This window comes from Oculina patagonica, chromosome 11, assembly GCF_052425735.1.
Source record: "Oculina patagonica isolate OP01 chromosome 11, crgOcupat, whole genome shotgun sequence".
In the NCBI taxonomy this organism is placed as follows: Eukaryota; Metazoa; Cnidaria; class Anthozoa; order Scleractinia; family Oculinidae; genus Oculina; species Oculina patagonica.
The window spans coordinates 23,933,198-23,952,133 of NC_135768.1; the positions used below are offsets into that span (position 1 = coordinate 23,933,198).

The window sequence follows — 18,936 nt, forward strand, 5'->3', positions numbered from 1 at the left end:
GTCTCGCAACATTTGCAAAATAACTCTTTCACCTATAAATTAACTCACTTATGGAACCAGCTCCCTTCTTACATTAAACAATCTTATAACATGAGAGACTTTCAAAATAATTTAAAAACATTTGACTTTTTTAACTTAAAGACTAGTTGCAAATGTAACTATTGTATCTCATAGATTGAAGCGACTTATTTTTAGCATAATTATCATTTTTCTAGATTTAAATCCTGGGTGTAACAATTAGTGTGGGTGGGTTAAAGCATTTTTACATTTTACTATTTTTACTCATAAGATATTGTTATCTACCTTTTTTTTAATGTTTAATTATTTTTATTATTTTGTACTTATACCAGTTCCCATTGTTTTATAATGTATTTTAATTATTGTCATGCGCTTTTTACATGAGCCTCTGGCTCGGATAAAGAGGGCAACCTCATCCCTTGCCATAACTTAAATAAATTGATTGATTGGTTGATTGATTGATTGATCATACTGCTGAAGATATCTCTTGCTTCTTCAGGGCTGTTGATCAAGAGCATCACAGTCACGCAACAGCTACAAACATCTCAGCACCTGGAGCTGATCAACATTCAATTGGAGGTATTTCAATTATATGACACTCAGAATTCCAGTTTGTTAGAAATCTAATACACTTTGCCAGCTCTAATAAACGCGAGAACTTTACTAGAAAAGTACCTGGACAATATATGATAAGTGGTGACTTGGATTAAAGTGAAAATAAGTGGAGAAGTGGTTGCAAGTCAAATACTCGGAAAAAAGATTTTCCGAGTTCCCCAACAGGAGTCGAACCCATGACCTTCCAGAATACCGGTTGGATGCTCTAACCACTGAGCTATGGGGGACTCATGGTGAGCGAGGTCATTTGACTTGCGACCACTTCTCCACTTATTTTCACTTTAATCCAAGTCACCACTTATCATATATTCACATTTATCATTTGGACACATTTGAGCCTGCAGTTGGCAGGACATGTGTCACACATAAGAACCCAGTAAATGACCTCGCTCACCATGAGTCCCCCATAGCTCAGTGGTTAGAGCATCCAACCGGTATTCGGGAAGGTCATGGGTTCGACTCCCGTTGGGGAACTCGGAAAATCTTTTTTTCCGAGTAATTGACTTGCGACCACTTCTCCACTTATTTTTACCTGGACAATATACTAGGACATTGCAAATCAAAAAGGGAACATTACACCTGAATTTAGACATCATCGGGAAAATACTCACATTGTTTAAGACCGCCTTCCTTTAAAGGGGCTTCGTCATGGGGATTTCGCAGATTTTTGTCTAAATTGGTCTGAAATTAGTAGCTGGCAACTTTACCCATGAAAAACATTATCTGAACATCTAAAGGAAGATATTACATTAATTTGCGGATAAAAATCAATCTGTAGGTCGTGAAGTATGATCGTCCGGGTGAGAGTAGTTCTGAGAAGAACTGTTGTTGGTGACTGACGTTTCGACAACCTGAGCGGAAGTCATCTTCAGAGTCAAGTGAAAAGTTGTTGTCAGTCGATGTTGTTATAAGTCTGGTCCGTTGATGTTGATTGGTCAGTTTAGCCGTGATGTTATTGGCTGTAAGACTCGTGTAAAGTTTGTCAACAGTAATTGGTCAGTTTTGATCCGTCTATTGTTAGTGTAATTAAGTTGTTCTGTTCCGTCTATTGTTAGTCAAATTAAGTCGTTCTGTTGGCGGTCCGTTTGTCGGTTCTGTTTAAGTCGTGAACAAGTCGTTTGTAAGGTGCCGGTAGTTGTTGACATCTGTTTATAGGCGTTTGTTCTAAGTTTGTGTACCAACTTTCCAGAGTCAGTCGTTGAATCAATCTACAGTCAGTCGTTGAATCAATCTACAGTCAGTCGTTGAATCAATCTACAGCTATAAATAGTGATTTTTTGAAGATGCGCGGAGACAACTTGAAAAGTTAAGCCTTAAATTTTTTAAAGTGCAATCCATTTCCATCCGAGCCATCCGCAGCCAATGACACTTGTTAACAGTTTCAGTTCTCTAAAATAGCATTTTTTAAACAAAAATGGACCATTATTTTAGGTTTCCTACAACACAAATATAAATTTTGGCTGTTCAAAAATCTGGTTAATCCGTACAACTCAAACAGAGTATATTATAGCTCTCCCCTGCTTGTTACGTGTTTGTAACCTTTAAATTCCAATACTTGAACATTTTACCTTACTGAGACTAATGCAAATACACTAATAGGGTTTTTTTTTGTTTTTTGTACCTTTTTAGAATTAAAAGCAGGTTTGAGTCTTAAGTGGCAGCAATACAAGGCCATGGTTGTCAAGAGATTTCTGAACTCCAAACGTGAGAAGAAACTGGTTTTAACACAGATCATTCTACCACTCCTGATGGTGCTGCTTGGATTGCTTCTTATCAAGACTCTTCAGGAACCAAACAAGAATGAGCCTCCACGTGTGTTAAGGCTGTCTAATCTTAGTATCAAGGGACTTCCAAACACCGGCTTCTATGCTGACTTCCGTCATAATGCTACTCCTAGTACGAAGAAAAAACTTTTTGATGTAAGGATTAAATAACTTGACTATTCTACCCCAATGCTCAGTTGCCCCTATATAATGAAAGTACCTTTAGTGCACTATGATAGTGCATTTAACATAACAAGGCCTAAATTAGGAAAGATGCTATACAAATAAGACTGCATCCTAATCAAAACTCCTGAGGCATGCATACGGTTACCCACCATCACAAAGCACAACAAAAGATCGATGACATAGCAGACCTACGAGGGAACAACATCCAATAGTGGGAGTAATAAATTGAGGATCGAAATGCACCAATAGCAGCAAACCAACGTAGTACAAATAGCGACATGTAAACAAACAACGTCATTGCCTGATGAAGACTAGCAGTATTGCAGTCAAAACGTCGCGATTAACATCTCAAAGCGATTCTATCGTGAGACAAACGAATAAAAGTTCATCTTTTCAATTTTACACCACGATGAACAATAACCACATCATTAAAGTGACAATAGTTTTGGCACGAGTCCTGTTCAAAAGTTCATTTAACAGATAGAACAGTCCGATTCTTATATGTCTTCACTCCTGAAATACTTCATTTGAATATCAGAAGGTGGCCATACACGCATTGTCTGGACTTATTTTGAATACAGCTATCATGATGCACTACGGGTTAATTTTACTGAAATCAACTGTCTGTTGTAAATTTGCTGTTATAGGTAGCAAACGAATATCTCAAAGATGTTAAGGTGGACTTGAAAGACATAGCATCAGATGTGAATACCATAAGGACTGGTAACCAAGGAGACAAGATATTGGTGAAAGGAAAAAAGTTTGAATACAAAGACGAAACGGAGATGAATGAGTGCTGCAATTATGAGTTCCTCATTCTGAATGCCAAGTGTCAGAATGCTGTAAGTTGTCCAAAGTATTGAGTCCTTTTGCGATCTTTCTATCTTATTATATGGAAGCCCGATGCCAAGCTAGGGGGCTGGAAAAAACTAAATTTCGTTTTAACGGAGGTTCATTATAAATGAAACCAGCCAACTGGATTAATTTGTTGACATGTTCTTAACAGTAGATGGTCGTTATAACATGATTCTTCAGATTGTTGAACCGTGTAAATGTCAGCCCCGTGCTATCTGGTACAACTACCTTTTCTATTTAGAACATTCAAGGAAATCAGATATTATTAAAATTATTTATTTTCTTATAAAACTGATCTTTGACTTTGAACAAGTTAGTAGCCTAACAGTGGCTACAATGTTGGTTCTTTACATGTGGCAGGGTATACTTAGGTGTATTAAACTCTTAGTTGTTTGCTATTCGCTTTTTTCACGATCCCGTAATACACCTTGTTTACCCCCCAAAATTTTTCCATAAGCATTGTTTTCAATTTCTCTTGGGACGATTGTGCGTTATTGTAAATCCCAAGAGAAATTGAAAACAATGCTATGCAAAAATTTTGGGGGATAAACAAGATGTATTGTGGGAACGGTGAAAACAGCGAATGGAGAAGGAATTCAAGAGAACGTATTGTAAATGACGTGAATAATAAAGATCTGCTGAAGCTAGTTATTTAGCCAAAGTCGAACAATACGTATTCAAGACTCATTTTATACATTTCCACTTATAGGTTGTTACAGAGAAACTCACAGCTGAATTATGTAAACAGAACAAAAAATTTGGTTATAATTTTTGCCCGAACTGCCTTCGATCAAAGGGTAACTATTTAAGTTTCATTTTTGTCATGTTTTTCTATTTTTTTTATTGTAACAAATGCCTGGGAAACGCATTTTTATGTTAGAAGTGTTTCGGTTATGAAGTATGCACTAGAAAGTGATCTTTGAACAAGATGCTGCAGATAGTCAAAAATTGATATGAGTAGCATTTGGAACCATACCAAGTCTTGAACAGTTCGGCATTTTTAAAAACTGGTTAAGCATGGTCGAAAACTTCTGTTCTTCATTTTGACCAATTTTAATGAGTGAAACTTTTAGGAATTGCTATTTTCTAATTTGTCCGTTTTTTTTTTTTAGGAGTATTTGATGTTTTCAGCGAAGTCGTTTATGGAAATAAATAAGCTTGCCCCAAATCAAAATGGAAGCACATTTGGCTTGCTTGGATGTGAACAGCAAAGGATATCCAAAGTAACCACTAAGAGTGCACGAAAGGCTCTATTGACTAGTTAGGTTGTTTTATACAATTTTGCTTTGCTTGTTAATTATTTCCTTTCTCTTTAGTTTTTCTCCAGATTCCAGTGGCAGGGGTTGCTATGACACTGTGAGCTGTGATGACACAAACCTAAATGACACAAGCACCTACTTCATGGAATATGTCTTAGAAGACAGCAATGCAGCCGATTACTTCAACAAACATGTTGTAGGGTTCAGTTTTATAGATGATCCTGATAACAGTGCAAACATGGATACCACTTTGTGGTATAGTAATGCAGTGAGTTGGCTTCATTGTTTACTCGATTGTTTGTTTTTTTTTACTGGATTCTAGCTGGGGGTCTGAATGGGGGTACCTCGATAACGCTAAACACTTAGTTTTTTAGCTCTGCAACATGAAACAGTTAAATTTTAGGCATTTTAACACTAACAGTAAAAAAAAACTCTGAAACAGCAAATTTTATCCAGAAAGAAACAAAAAGCCAATATTATTTTGTTTAGTATATGAACAGAGTATATGAAGAAGTTTTCAGCATTTTCCGACGATTTCCGATTATTTAGGAAGATTTCCAAAGACTACCGAATATTCCCGAAGACTGCCGAAGATTTCCGAAGACTACCAAAGATGTCCCGAGATTAATTAAGATGTCCGAAGACTGCCGAAGATTTCCGAGGATTAATCCGAAAATTTTCTTTAAGTTCATGAGTGATTTTGTCCGATTTTTGAAGAGCAGATAATGATTTACAATGCCAAAATTTTTCACAAAAACCCTCCAAACACTTAACAGTATTTTCTCCGGAAACAGTAAACATTAAAAAATTGGCCAATGTAACAGCAAACACTAAAAATTATGTTCAAATAACACTAAACACTAATCCCTGTTCAGACCCTCTAGCTGAGGGACGTTTGTTTGGCATGGACAAAGCGTAGGGTTAGCTATGGCCTTAACTATGGCTCTTCCATCTTCTGGATAATTATTGCAAATGCATCACATAATAAAATTTATTTGTCTGTGTCACAAGATGGATTCTTTTAAGCATGGGAATTGAATCTTGCAGTAAAAAGCATTCGTCTGCTTTTCTACTAACAATGTTGCAACTGGAGGAAGTGATTATTGTGTACAAAAATGCAGAAAACAAACTTTTACTGTAATTAGTTAGGTTATGTCTAAGGTATTTACATGTTAAACTCGACTATTTTCATCTTTACAAAAGCTTAAACTGACAATATATTTCCTCTTTGTAGGGCCTCCACACATTGCCAGATTCTCTGAGTGCGCTGTTAAACCTTATGCTTGTGTATAAAACGGGAGATGACTCATACAACATTGAGACCACAAACTACCCACTACCGTTAAATAAGCAAGAACAGGTACAACATTAACTAAAGCTATGTAATTCGGATTGAGAGTACTTTTTAACGAGGAAACCGACAATCACCGTAAACTGGTTTACAATTGGGGCTTTGAAAAAAATTTGCACTAGACAAAAATTAAAACCTAGCAGTGAAATGCAAGATTATGAAAAAAAAACTATAAACAAGATAAGGTTAAACAAGAAAAACGAAAAAAAATGATCATAAATTTCTTGGGAAAACATCTTTGGCAACTGCTCGACTTTCTGCATATTTCGTGTTATACCCAGGTAAAGACTCGTGGGTTATTTGAAGACAATGAGGCTGTATTGGATTTTTTTTAATTGTTGCTCGTCTATTTGCAAATATTTTTTATCAAATTAAGAAAAAAAATTTTTTTTTCAAGAGCTGCATGCCATCGATATCTCCTCTGGTCAATGAAAAATTAAAACAATGATTTTTCGACATATTTTACCTTTATTATACACATTTGAATGGATTTGTAACTCGACTTCATCGAATTTATATGCAATTGTAACAAACAACTCAATCGCTTATTCTACCAGCTCAAAGGAGCTACGTCCCGGACAACGCATCACGAACAAATTGGCAAGTTTTTTCAAGTCTCATTCGTAATCCGTCTTAATCTTCTTCAGTTGAAACCATCCTTGGCTATTTTGGGGTTTATATTACTCCTTTGGTGTTTTTCTACGTTAGAAAACTACTATTTTGAGATTTCCTTGAGAGTAATCAGAAAAATGACTTAAAATATCGTGACACTGCTCCGTTAAAATGGACTTGGAAGTATATTGCAGAAACGAATCATGGGAAGAGATAACTCTTAAAGTACCACGCGAACTGTTTTCAAACTAAATAAAGACAAAGTATCAACTGCAATCAGAATGTATGATTAATTAAGGAATGAGAGTATAGCTTTATGCCATCGCACGACTGGCAGGATCTGTTGTCTGTTGTCTGTTTCGCATGATCCTTCTGCATGCATTGCATGCCATTTATTATAAATAATAAGAAGTTGCTGTCTATTGCAGGATCAGAGGAATGCAGATGACATGAGTTCATTCTTCATGGCGTTACTTTTAGCTTTTGCAGTGGCTTTTCTCGCTGCTAGCTTTGTGCCATTTTTAGTTAAAGAAAGAAGCTCAAAGGTTTGTTGCTGTTTAAACCTTGTATAGAATCTTCCTTTCTCTTTTTGGATCTAGAATAGCTTGATTTTTAGCTACATGTATTTTGTATTATATACAGTAGAACCCTGGTAACTCAAACTCTGAAGAGAAACAAAAAACAGTTTGAGTTAGCAGGGTCTCGAGTTATTCGAGTGGTCGATTGAATATTCAATTTGCCATGTCAATAATTGATAGTTTACTGATTTTTCAGCACTTCAGTAACAGTACAGCGCAAATAAAACCTATCCGAGAAACTATAACACGATCATACATTTTTATGATAAAAGTGGAAAATGGCTAACAAATAAGTGATCCGTTCGTTGCTGTAATCAATGGTCATCCGTGGCGAGTTGTATGAGCCGTAATTTGAGTTATCCGGGTAAATTTGACACAGATTCTGATCAAGGAAAACGAAATTTAGTTCAAGTTAATGGGGTTTTCGAGTTATCCGAGTTCAAGTTAACCAAGTAAAAATGACTGAAAATTGGGGTCAAATCCAAGGGAAATAGACGTTAGTTCAAATTAGCGGGGTGTTAGAGTTAGTATCGAAGTTCTACTGTATATTTTTTTTTTGTAATATGTTATGTTATAGTCCTACAATTATTATTAATTTTTATCCTTGGCATATCAGCATGTACTGCTAGGAGCCTTGCCAACCCAGTCAACCTAACTTTTAGATAAAGTTACTTACTTAACAGGTGAACTGCGGTGAAGACAAATTAATTCTTGTGAATTACCTTTTATTTCACAGGCAAAACATCTTCAATTTGTGAGCGGAGTGGATGCCGTTAGTTTTTGGTTGGCCACATACTCATGGGACTTCATCAATTATTTGTTTCCCATGCTTGGCATTATTATCATGTTTGCAGCCTTCCAAGTAGATTCATTGAAGGAGGATTTGGGTGTCATTGTTCTGTTGCTGGTAATGATTAGAACTACAATTCTGATCCGCAAAATTTCTTGGGACACTAAAAAAATAGGGTTGGGTTTTTTTCAAAATGCTTACCACGTGACAAATCCCTCAGAAAGAAGTAGACATTGTTCAATTTTTCAATCCCACCTTCCCTCAAAAGCAGTGTTAGAGTGTTGGGGCTATAGTTTGGATATATAAAATTCGACATTTTACTGGGGATACAGCAACTACATCACGAAATGGAGGTTGGGTGCCTAAGAAATTCGAGAGTTTCCACTATTGGCAGCCAGCTCCAAGATGGAGACTGCTCCCATGGCTGGCAAATCCTGGCAACGAAGCCACGAGCCCTCACGCGGAAGGAAAGACAGACGTTCGTCACACTGATTTAACAGTGGAAAGAGAGGGAGGGAAGAGGGGATGGTGGAAAACCCTTAAAGACGGACTCCCACACAAAACAATGCTTATTGTAAACGCTATCACTGTTAAGGGTACCAATGCATCTCAGTCTGTGGCCACGTATAATCTTGGCGCATGGCCATATCCAAAACGCCACTTACTGCCAAGGGAATGTAGGCGCTCTTTGTTGTTAACTCCATTTTAATTTATGTGCATGTTTTTGTTTTCCTATAAGTGAAAACTGCAAAGAGCTTGTTTTGCCACTAATATTCTCTCTTTTGATGCTTCTGTTTATATTTCTAGTTGCTGCTGGGGTTGTGTATGTTACCGTTCGTCTACTTGATGTCATTCATGTTCAAGAGCCCCCTCGTAGCCTATGCTATGACGGTGTTTGTTATGTCCGTTGTGAGCCTGGTAAGATCACCTTTATGTTACCAGTTTAATCTTGGCGTGAGTGACCTTTGCGCCTGAGTCAAAAAAAGTTCAAAAGTTATAAGGGTGGTCAATCAAGTCAAGTCAAGGGCCAGGTACAATTTTGTGCTCTCAAAAGTGGATCTCTCAGGACAATTTTGGTGCCAAGAATCAAATAAATTGGACAAATGTTGATGACCAAGTCATGAGATTATGTGCCCCTTGGCGGCCAAATCGAATCGGTTTGAGTCAGCCTCAAATGCTGTTTACTATCTTTGTGTTTCCTTTCGTTTTCAGTCTTTGCCTTTTAATAATGTAGACGTCGGTATTTGTAGTTTTTCTTTGTGAGGCCCTGGCAAACAGCCTCTCTGATGCAGGAGAGTCGTGCATGCTCATCACAACTTAAAGGGACTATGTCACGGATTTTTGAACAGCCAAAATTTATATTTGCGTCACAGGAAACCTAAAAATAATAGTCCATTTTTATTACAAATTGCTATATTAGAGCACTGAAACTGTTAACGAGCATGTTTGGCTTCGGATGGCTCAGATGGAAACGGATTGCAGGACTTCTTTTTCAAGTTGTCTCCGTGTGTCTTCCAAAAATAGATATTTATAGCCGTAGCTCGATTTTTATGCGCAAATTTAGGTGATTTCTTCCTTTACATGTTCCAAGGTGATGTTTTTGTTAGAATGTCTTCAGGGGGAAAAGCTCGGCGAGAGGTAACCGGGACTCTAAGCAGATCTTCTGAGTTTCTTCTTTATTTTCTTCAGCTACATCTGGCTCTTCACAGCTACAATTCTACTACTCTCTTACTACTTCTCAATTTAACCTCGACGGTTTCTCAACTATATAGTAAAATTGTAGACATGTTTGGGTTCGAATCTCTATGACCTTGGAAAACTTGAGACATTCCCATGACCTACTTAAGAAAGCAAATACAAACAGACCTACATGAAAAACCAAAATAAAGAGTAAACGACCAATGACAAATTCGGAAGAATTAACACGAAACTATAACAGGAACCTTTATGGAGGTCCAAACCAAGTTCAGCTAACATTTCCAAGTTCATTTACCGTGGGAACGAAAACGTCTAATACAAACACTTGACTTAATAACCAACACAACCTAAACTTAGAAACTTCTTGTGGGAGATAAACCCTCGAACACTCGATCACTAACCCAAACATATCCACTGAAGAAGACAATCGATCTAAGCTAAAAACTCTGTGCGGGCTGTCGGGCCCTTAAATCACAAGATTCTCATGGTCTACAAAGTTATAAACAATTAATCATGAACTAAAATTACGGAGCTCTAAAAATAATATTTCACTTCATAACATGCCCCCCTTCTTAGAAAAAGCATCGTCCTCGATGCCAAAAACACGAGAAAATAAAGGGGTATTAAAACTACAAAAATGCATCAAATATCAAAACGTTCATAAAATCATTATGTTCATGAAGGCTAAAAGTTCATAAACAACGTTATGTGAGTACTTAAAAACGATTAAAAACGAAACTACTAAAAATATGTGTCAAAATAAGTCAATTAAAGGACAATTAAGACTAAGAATAACAATAACAAAATAAAAACAGTCAATATAGATACATCGTCGTGGCAAACAACGTTCTTGCTGTGCAGCTTTAATAAGTTCAGTTTATGCTTGATCTTGACTGCGGGTTAAACTTTATCAGTACTTGTGAACATTGTTGAATCCTTGCAATTGTAGAAGCTTGAATTACTGTAACTTCACGGGATACTTGAACGACAGGTATTTTTGCTTTTTGATTTATCCTTGCGTCAGCTTTGTTGTCATGATAACATTAGTCTTCAGTAAAAGTGAATTGGTACTTGGAATGAACAGGAACACTTTATTCCATCGATGACAAGCACTTGTTTGTGTCAATCCAATGAATGGTTTAACTGAAATGCTCAGACGCAGCTAGTCAGTATTGTTTTTATGCTGATCAAGACGCATATCGATAGAACAATCCATCGTTGATATGAAGTTCAAGCATTTGAAAAGTAAATTTTCCTCTCTTAAAAATTACAGTTGCGTGCTGATAGTTGACTTGGGACGTCTTCAATGATGACTCCATACTGGACGTCTTTGATTCCATTAAGAGCATAACGAACAAAAGAATAGCCAACCATTGCAAGTAAATGACTATTCTTAAAGATTTCGAAGTCAAACAAGAGCTTACTACGGCGTCGGTAACATTAGACTAACAAATACATTGCTACAGTTTGTTTTACAAAAGAATCCAGTCATAATATCAAAAGTTTTACAAACAATCTGAATCTAAGTGAGTTCAAGAAAGCTACTGGTTTTAGAACAACTAAAAATGGTTAAGTGTCACCATATTGGCCAATTTTTTTCCCATTTGTCACAAATTTAACTACTTAATCAGAACTATGTACACAAACTGAATAGGTTCAATTTGTGACAAACAATAACGAGACTCAATAACGAGACTTTTGCGATTGAAATAAATTGAGGTTAATAATAACAAAGTATTAATATTTAGTTACTTGAACTTTTTAGTTAACAATACGCAATAAAAAAAAGTGCTTTGGTCCATTCAGCTCTGTGGAGAACTCTAAAGAAATTTTCACGAAATGCAACTTTTTACTATATCTGAGTTCGCAAATGAGTTGAAGCTACCTTCCTCGCGTTCAAACAATACTTTTTCCAAAAAAAAAAAAGTCAGATACGAGATTTCTCGAAATTCTCAATAAGTCGTTTGTCCAAAATGTTTTCTTCAGGTTCCCAAGTACTCTGATTTTGGGGGTAGTTTGCCCATTTAACCAAATACTGGGTTTTACCTTTCCTTTTACGACTCTTCAGAATTTTTTCAGCATTGAAAATGGATTGATTGTCTACAGAAATTTGTTGAGACTGTGACTCTGGTTGTGTGACAACCAGATCAGGGGAGCTACTCTGACTGGGCTGCTGAACATTGGTCTTATCCATGGAAGAATCAGACCTATCAAAACAATCTTGCGGAATTTCTGACTCTTCTAGGTAAGGCTCGCTGGGATCATCTAATAATGGTGGATCGATTGGTCTTGAGGCAGGATCGAAGAAAGGTTTCATTCTATTGGCATGAACAGCAAATGTGACCTTTTTGTTGTTGTCTGTTCGCAAACGGAAATGTACCGGGGATGATTGTTCAACAATTCGATAAGGACCGAACCAGTTATGCAACAATTTCTTAGAAAGGCCTTTCTTAGTTTTAGGCGTGTAAATCCACACACGCTGGCCAATTTGGAAATTTGGTGTCTTAGATTTTTGATCGTAATAATCCTTCATTTTCTGCTGAGAACGCTGAATATTTTCTTTAGCTATTTTCTGTGCCAATTCCACCTTTTCTACAATTCGCTTTCGATGCTCAAGAATAGAACTTGTTAGATTCTCAGATTCTTCGGGTAAAAGTTTCACGTCAATTGGTAGGCGTGGCTCTCGACCATAGAGAACATAAAAAGGACTGTCGCCAATAGCTTCGCAAATAGAAGTTCTGTGAGCAAATAGAATTAATGGAATGTACTCGTCCCAGTCCTTTTGATCTTTGGCAACATACATTGAGAGAGATTGGCATAGAGTCGAGTTGAATCTTTCAACAAGACCATCAGTCTGTGGGTGATAACTAGAAGTGTTTACTTTATGAATCTGGAAAATCTTACAGACTTCGGCAACTAGTTTTGAGAGAAAGTTCTTTCCTCTATCAGAAAGCAATACTTTTTGAGCACCATGCCTAGCAATTATCTCATCGACCAAAAGACGAGCGATTACAACAGCTTCTGCATAAGGAACTGGAAATGCTTCGCACCATCGAGTTAGGTAATCACTAAAAACAACAATGTACCTATTGCCCTTCCTGGACGGTGGGAACGGGCCCAAAACATCAACGGCCACCCTTTCGAATGCATTGCCAACAGGAATAGGAAGTAAGGGTGCTTTCTTAGAATTCCTAGGTGATTTCCTCATTGAACAATCTTGGCAAGACTTACACCAGTGCTCAACGTCTTTGAACATTCCTTTCCACCAGTACCGTTGCTTAACTTTCTGAAAAGTTTTGTGTACCCCGAAATGAGCACCAGATATATGATCATGAACATTAGATAACACTTCAAATTTAAGAGTCTGAGGAATAACAAGTTGAGAAAAAGGTTCTTTGTTACGACGTTTCCTATCGCGATCTAAATGATATAGTAAACCATCTTGACCAATATAAAAAGAATCACTTGTAAGAAACAATTTCCGAGCCGATTTGTCGTCATAAGGAACTACATCATTTTCTAAGAAATCGATAATTTCATTTAACTCAGGGTCTCGTCTCTGTAATTCTCCAGTTCTTGACACTTGAGGATCTTCTTTTTGAAGTGAACCTAAATCAGGGTTTGCCTCATAAGGACGCCTGAGTTTCCTACCACTAATTTCAGAACAGTTTAGACCAAAAAGCTGCGAAATCCCTATGACATAGCTCCTATAAGGATCACATTCCATGGGTGGTATTACATTTTGGTTTCCCAGTGTTGATCATGGTTATCCATATATTGCTTTGGCAATTTAAATCGGAGGCCCGAGTTTTAAAATTATCAAGGATGTGGCTAAACATCTTAAAATCTTCCTCGAAATCAATATATCTGGCAATCTTTGAAAATGTTCGAAAATGATCGGAAATAATAAAAAAAGCAATATCAACCTTTCTTGTTCTAAGTACTGTGTTTACCAACCATCCGTTTCTCGTTTATTTTTCAGGGATTGCTCATTGCTGTAACAATCCTAAAAGGTAGCTTGGATACTGACAGTGCAGACACCGTTCACTACATCAGCCTGTTCTTCCCAACATATTCGTAAGTTTGTTTGAGTTTATCATGTACACTCAGTTCTGATAAAGGTACAGAATCAATTGCAACAACTGTAATTTTGTATACTACGGTCAAACGGAGCGACCATTGAAGACCCGAATGGGGAGCAAAAAAGGGCAGTTGCCATGTTCGACCATGACTCTAAGAACTCCTGTCATGTCTATGAAAATAATCACAACATGGATTTTAATGCCGTCAATGTAGTTGGACATGAGCCGGATTATCACAAGCGACTCATTTTGGAAGCCTGGTTGTCTATTAAGGATCCGCACTCTGGGAACGACCACGCTAATATCCCAGAGGTCTACAAATCCTTGTCACGCACATGAGTCTCGTGACGTTTTTTTTTTCAAACCTTTCACGTTATTTTTGCAGCGCTTGCTAACGTGTTGCCTTTTTAAATCGCGTGTAACAGCTTTGAGTATTCAACTGATGAAGGCTTTGAAAGCACTAGACGAAACGTCTTGAAAAATAACATAAATAAGATAGTCAGCAAGATAGTCAGATAGTCAACAGTCAGCGTCAAACCACTAACAAACTATAGATAACATTTGTCTGTTGCAAAATCTCTGTATAAGTTGTTCTTAAGTCGTACTTATTTACGTTGACACTAAGGTTTTCGATCCCATTTCTGCTTTGTGGCAATCAATTTATCCTTCCATATTGTATGATAAACTCATGTCGTTATCTAACTTCAGTAGTATTTCAGATAGATCTGCATTGCATGTTACCACAGGGGACTCATTAAAGTTTTGAGCAGGTGTGCATTAGGGTTTGGCACCCGGGCAAAGTATCAGCACGGCACTACCCTCTCTGGTAATCTGAAGTCAGTTCACAGCAGGGCAATTTGCCCTGTGCCTGGCCCTCAATGAAACCAATACAGCTTTCCTTTTTTCGTTACATTTGACTCTCTTACATCAAGAATCTGACTTGACGTGTGTTAATAAAGACCTGTATTGCTATTATATATCACTTGCTTTCATATATCACATATCACACACTTCTTGAGCATATGTATCAGTCTGCTCGTTTTATAATTATAAATTTCGGTGCATAATAAGCACCGAAATGCTTGTACCACTTACAAGCATTTCTAGCAAATGTTTGATGCCTGATTATATTTCATGTATTTTTTGTTGCATTACAGGCTGGCCGCTAGTATCATGGACATCAGCCAAAACAACATCATTCGGAAATACTGCAAGGAAACACCGTATGTATTTTTTTTCTATATTATAACCTCATTTCAAGTCTTTTTTTTAATATAAAGAAGCTCAAACAACCTTGTTTATGCGGAGCAGGAATAGCGTAGTGTTTAGAGCGCCTCTCACCAAAGTCACCCAAGTTCGATTCCCGACCCGGCGTCATATGTGGTTTTAGTTTGTTGTTGGTTCTCGTCCTCGCTCCTAACGTTTTTGGTAATCCCTTGTGACCAACAAAACTCCAATTTGAACTGGAAACTCACATGAAAACCAGCAAGAACTGATGTGGCTTCCTATCTGACTGTAATGATTTACTCATTTTTGTGTGTGTTTTTTCCTTTGTTAGGTTCTCGCACTGCCCAAAAACCAGCGCTTCTCTTGCGTGGGACCGTCCAGGGGTGGGACAGGCAACTTTGTACATGTTCTTGGAAGCAATTGTTTTGTTTGTTTTCATTATTCTTATTGAGGTATGATAATCGTTATTCTTCATTTATTTTAAGATAAAGACCTTTCTGCATGTTTTTTTGATGCAGTTTATTTTCTATTTAATTCTTCAAACAAAGGAAAGGAAGCACACATTTTGTTGAATTGTTGTTATGAGTTCGCTTTTTAAGACTTCATTGATATCTTTAATGGTTTTAGTTTGATTTTGTGAAGTACAAAGTAATATGATATTGAACATATATTGGTTAATACATTATTAATTTTCACGAATAGTAATTTAACTATTTCTCATTGGTGAACTTGATATCCTTCTTGTTTGTTTTTTTTTTCAATCAACAGATGAATTTTTTCGTCAAAGCAAGGGTAATGCTGTCTTCTGCAGCATTCAACAATCTTAGAAAACAATCAGAGGTAAATTACAGTGCTTAAAATTAAATCAATTCCAGCAACAGGAAGTATTTATCACGTGATCACTTATCATATTATGGTCTGTTTTTTCCCTTAGGATGAAGATGTATATAATGAACGCATGCGCATTAACAACCAAGATAACAGTGAGATTCAGACTCAAGCTGTGGTGTTGAAAGATTTAACAAAGGTTTGTTGCAAAGTCGTGTTACTGCAATATGTTATATATTCATCAAATAGAAACAAGGAGCTACAGTAACCTGTGTCATTACAAGCCACAGCTAACTCAGAAACCCTTTGGGTTACATTGAAGCTCATTTAACAAGTATTGCTGCCTTTTCTCTGGAATTAAAAGTTCTTTTCGCCAAGTCAAGTCAGTCAAGTCAACTTTATTTAGGCAGGGTGGCCCAGTCAGCACTTGGCTGGTATCAACAGGGGGCCCTGCGTAAATTAGGACTACATTATAAAAATGTAAAATATATGTACAAGGCCATTTGGCAAACGCCTGTTGAATCATATGTATTTTGTTTAAAAGTTTACCATAAGCATTTTGCAAGTTACCTAAACAATCCAAGTCCCAAAATTGATCAGACAATTTCTTTTTTGTGTGTTCTTTCTGTGCATAAAGGTGTATCGTGGTGCCCATATCACTGCAGTTGATCATCTTTGTCTGGGAATTCCTCGTGGAGAATGCTTTGGGCTTCTTGGTATAAATGGTAAGTTATTGCTCCCCGAGACAAAGGCAATGTTTATTCAATATTTTGTTACTGGTCCCCATGTTATATTTCTAAAGTGTTGGAAAGTTAACTTCCATTTTAGGTACTTTGTAATTTTTCTTGCGATTTAACTTTTACTTTTTACCAGGGCTACTGTTGATAACAGTATTAAATGTAAAACCGATAGAGTAATCCTATTGAAAAAAAGGCTTTACTTACTATTCGTTAATAAGAAGAAATGATTCGATTATCAATTCCTATATGGAGCACTTTTGTCATGGCACAAGAACAACAGTGCAGTCAATTGTTTCTTTTGCAAACTAACGTTTGTAAAATAAAACAAGTCAAATTTTTCATGACTGTTTATACTGGGTTTTGTTGAAATTTGCACTGTATACCAGTAAGTTCGTTACACTCTTTTAATAAACTCTTGCCTTACAAAGAAATACAAATACAAAAAAAAATAATAAAATAAAGTACTGTTTGCCTTGTAGAACCATAGGGGCTAGTGCAATCAGGCAGCCTGTTTACATTGGAATGAAATGAAATAAATTACAGTTCGGCAAGAGGCACATATTTACACATAGAATAAGGGAGAGAACGGGAAAATATCAGATAGGGACACACTGTGGGGAAGTCTACAGAATACGGTAGTTGCATAGTTATGTGGTAATTTTATTAAGGCTCCAGGAATATTAAAGTGATATATCTGAAATTATTTGTTTGAAGGTGCTGGGAAGACCACAACATTCAGTATGTTGACTGGGGATCTTAGCATCACTGAAGGGACTGCTTTCCTGGACGGATTTAACATTCAGACAAATTTAAAGGAGGTATGTCTGTATTCGTCGCTTAGATTGGTGCAAAATCCTGCATGTAATTTTGTGTCTGGCTTTCTGTTGCTGCTTTTTTCGGTGGTTGTATTGATATTCACTCATGTTAAAGTTGCTCGTTGATTATTTTTACAGTGTTAGAAAATGTATGTAACAGCAGTATTCTGGTAAAAAGTGTGCAACTGAAAAGAAAAGTCGCGTTTAACCTAGATCACATAGGCATTTGGTTTTACGCCTGCTAGTTGCAACAAAAAGCGTTATCTCTGATTGCTGTTAATGCACCAGATTGCACGGGTGTTTGCAACCAAATTATTACACACAAAACCCAAGCAATATCACAGGTGATTTTGTTAGTTTATCAAAACTATTTTATATAAACCTATCATTAAAAAGTAAAGTTAATTCTTATTTCTGGTGATGGAAGTACAGTCTTCTCAATTGTTGCCTTTTTGTCGTTTGTTTTTCACAGGTTCAGCAGAGAATTGGCTATTGTCCTCAGGTAAATCTCCTTCCAGAGGTTTTGCTCTTTTGTCCCTTTTTAAAAACGTGAACAATGTTAAAAAATTTACGATTTCAGTAGAAAATATCATCCAACTGTCAAAGCTTAAACAGTGACTGCTGAGGTGCTGCCTGATTTTTACTACTTTTTGTAAGCTTAACCCTCCAATTTTCTGATATTCTTGATGTAATTATTTTGTTTGTAGTTTGATGCTCTGCTTGAACGTTTAACTGGCCGTGAAATGCTTACAATGTATGCTCGGCTTCGTGGAGTCCCTGATGACAAAATAAAAGGCATCGTCACAGACGCTATTAAACTTCTTAATCTGGAAAAATGGGCTGACTCGCTGTGTGGAAATTACAGGTACAATCTTTTGTGGGCCAATACTTGTTTGTTTTACTGCTGTTTTCAATACATTTGCTACTTTTAGCATTAATTAAGCTTTATTCAGTTACATATTCATTTTCACAAAAATTTGTTCTGTTGATAGCAGGTATTAAAATATTTGACAGGCCCTTATTAAAAATAAAGAAGAAACCCCGTATAGTTAAAGGCATGTATGCGTCCTTGTGTTTATGTGTGTTTCCCTTTGCTTGTTCTTTTTCAAAGCGGTGGTAACAGGAGAAAGCTTAGCACAGCAATTGCTCTGGTTGGTAACCCGCCCATTGTGTTTCTGGTGAGTCCACACACATCGATTTATTCGTCTATTGTGATCGTCCGGGCCTTTATGAACAACTGACTCTCCTGCGTTAATAAACCGTCTACAATATTGCTTGAGCTCTATCAGAGCAGACGAAGTCAACTACTTTGGTATTGTCCTTTTTTAACGGCCCACACAAAACTGGCTGTTATCTACTTTTGTTCGCGTTTGCTGGTGTATTTATAAGCCAGTATTTTGATGTTTAATTAAGTTTTAAACGGCACATTTAAACCAATGGCAAAGAAAACCAATCCATAATATGATCCCCTCATGAATTGGTTTTGGAACAACGGGAGCTTTGACATACAACATACAAA

The 18,936-nt window shown here is 36.8% G+C and overlaps 1 protein-coding gene across 1 annotated transcript in view; it reads left to right on the forward strand.

Moving 5' to 3' along the window:
- The window catches only part of LOC144629859 (phospholipid-transporting ATPase ABCA3-like), a 49,722-nt gene that overhangs the window by 21,332 nt on the left and 9,454 nt on the right, over positions 1-18,936 (forward strand). The window contains exons 22-40 of the mRNA XM_078488094.1: positions 518-597; positions 2,263-2,552; positions 3,230-3,424; positions 4,147-4,246; positions 4,765-4,964; positions 5,931-6,056; positions 7,088-7,204; positions 7,974-8,144; positions 8,835-8,945; positions 13,708-13,802; positions 14,965-15,030; positions 15,366-15,486; positions 15,803-15,874; positions 15,969-16,061; positions 16,500-16,587; positions 17,317-17,420; positions 17,890-17,919; positions 18,125-18,282; positions 18,529-18,595. Coding sequence (XP_078344220.1) covers positions 518-597; positions 2,263-2,552; positions 3,230-3,424; positions 4,147-4,246; positions 4,765-4,964; positions 5,931-6,056; positions 7,088-7,204; positions 7,974-8,144; positions 8,835-8,945; positions 13,708-13,802; positions 14,965-15,030; positions 15,366-15,486; positions 15,803-15,874; positions 15,969-16,061; positions 16,500-16,587; positions 17,317-17,420; positions 17,890-17,919; positions 18,125-18,282; positions 18,529-18,595 — 2,284 coding nt within the window. The remainder of the gene's footprint in view (positions 1-517; positions 598-2,262; positions 2,553-3,229; positions 3,425-4,146; positions 4,247-4,764; positions 4,965-5,930; positions 6,057-7,087; positions 7,205-7,973; positions 8,145-8,834; positions 8,946-13,707; positions 13,803-14,964; positions 15,031-15,365; positions 15,487-15,802; positions 15,875-15,968; positions 16,062-16,499; positions 16,588-17,316; positions 17,421-17,889; positions 17,920-18,124; positions 18,283-18,528; positions 18,596-18,936) is intronic.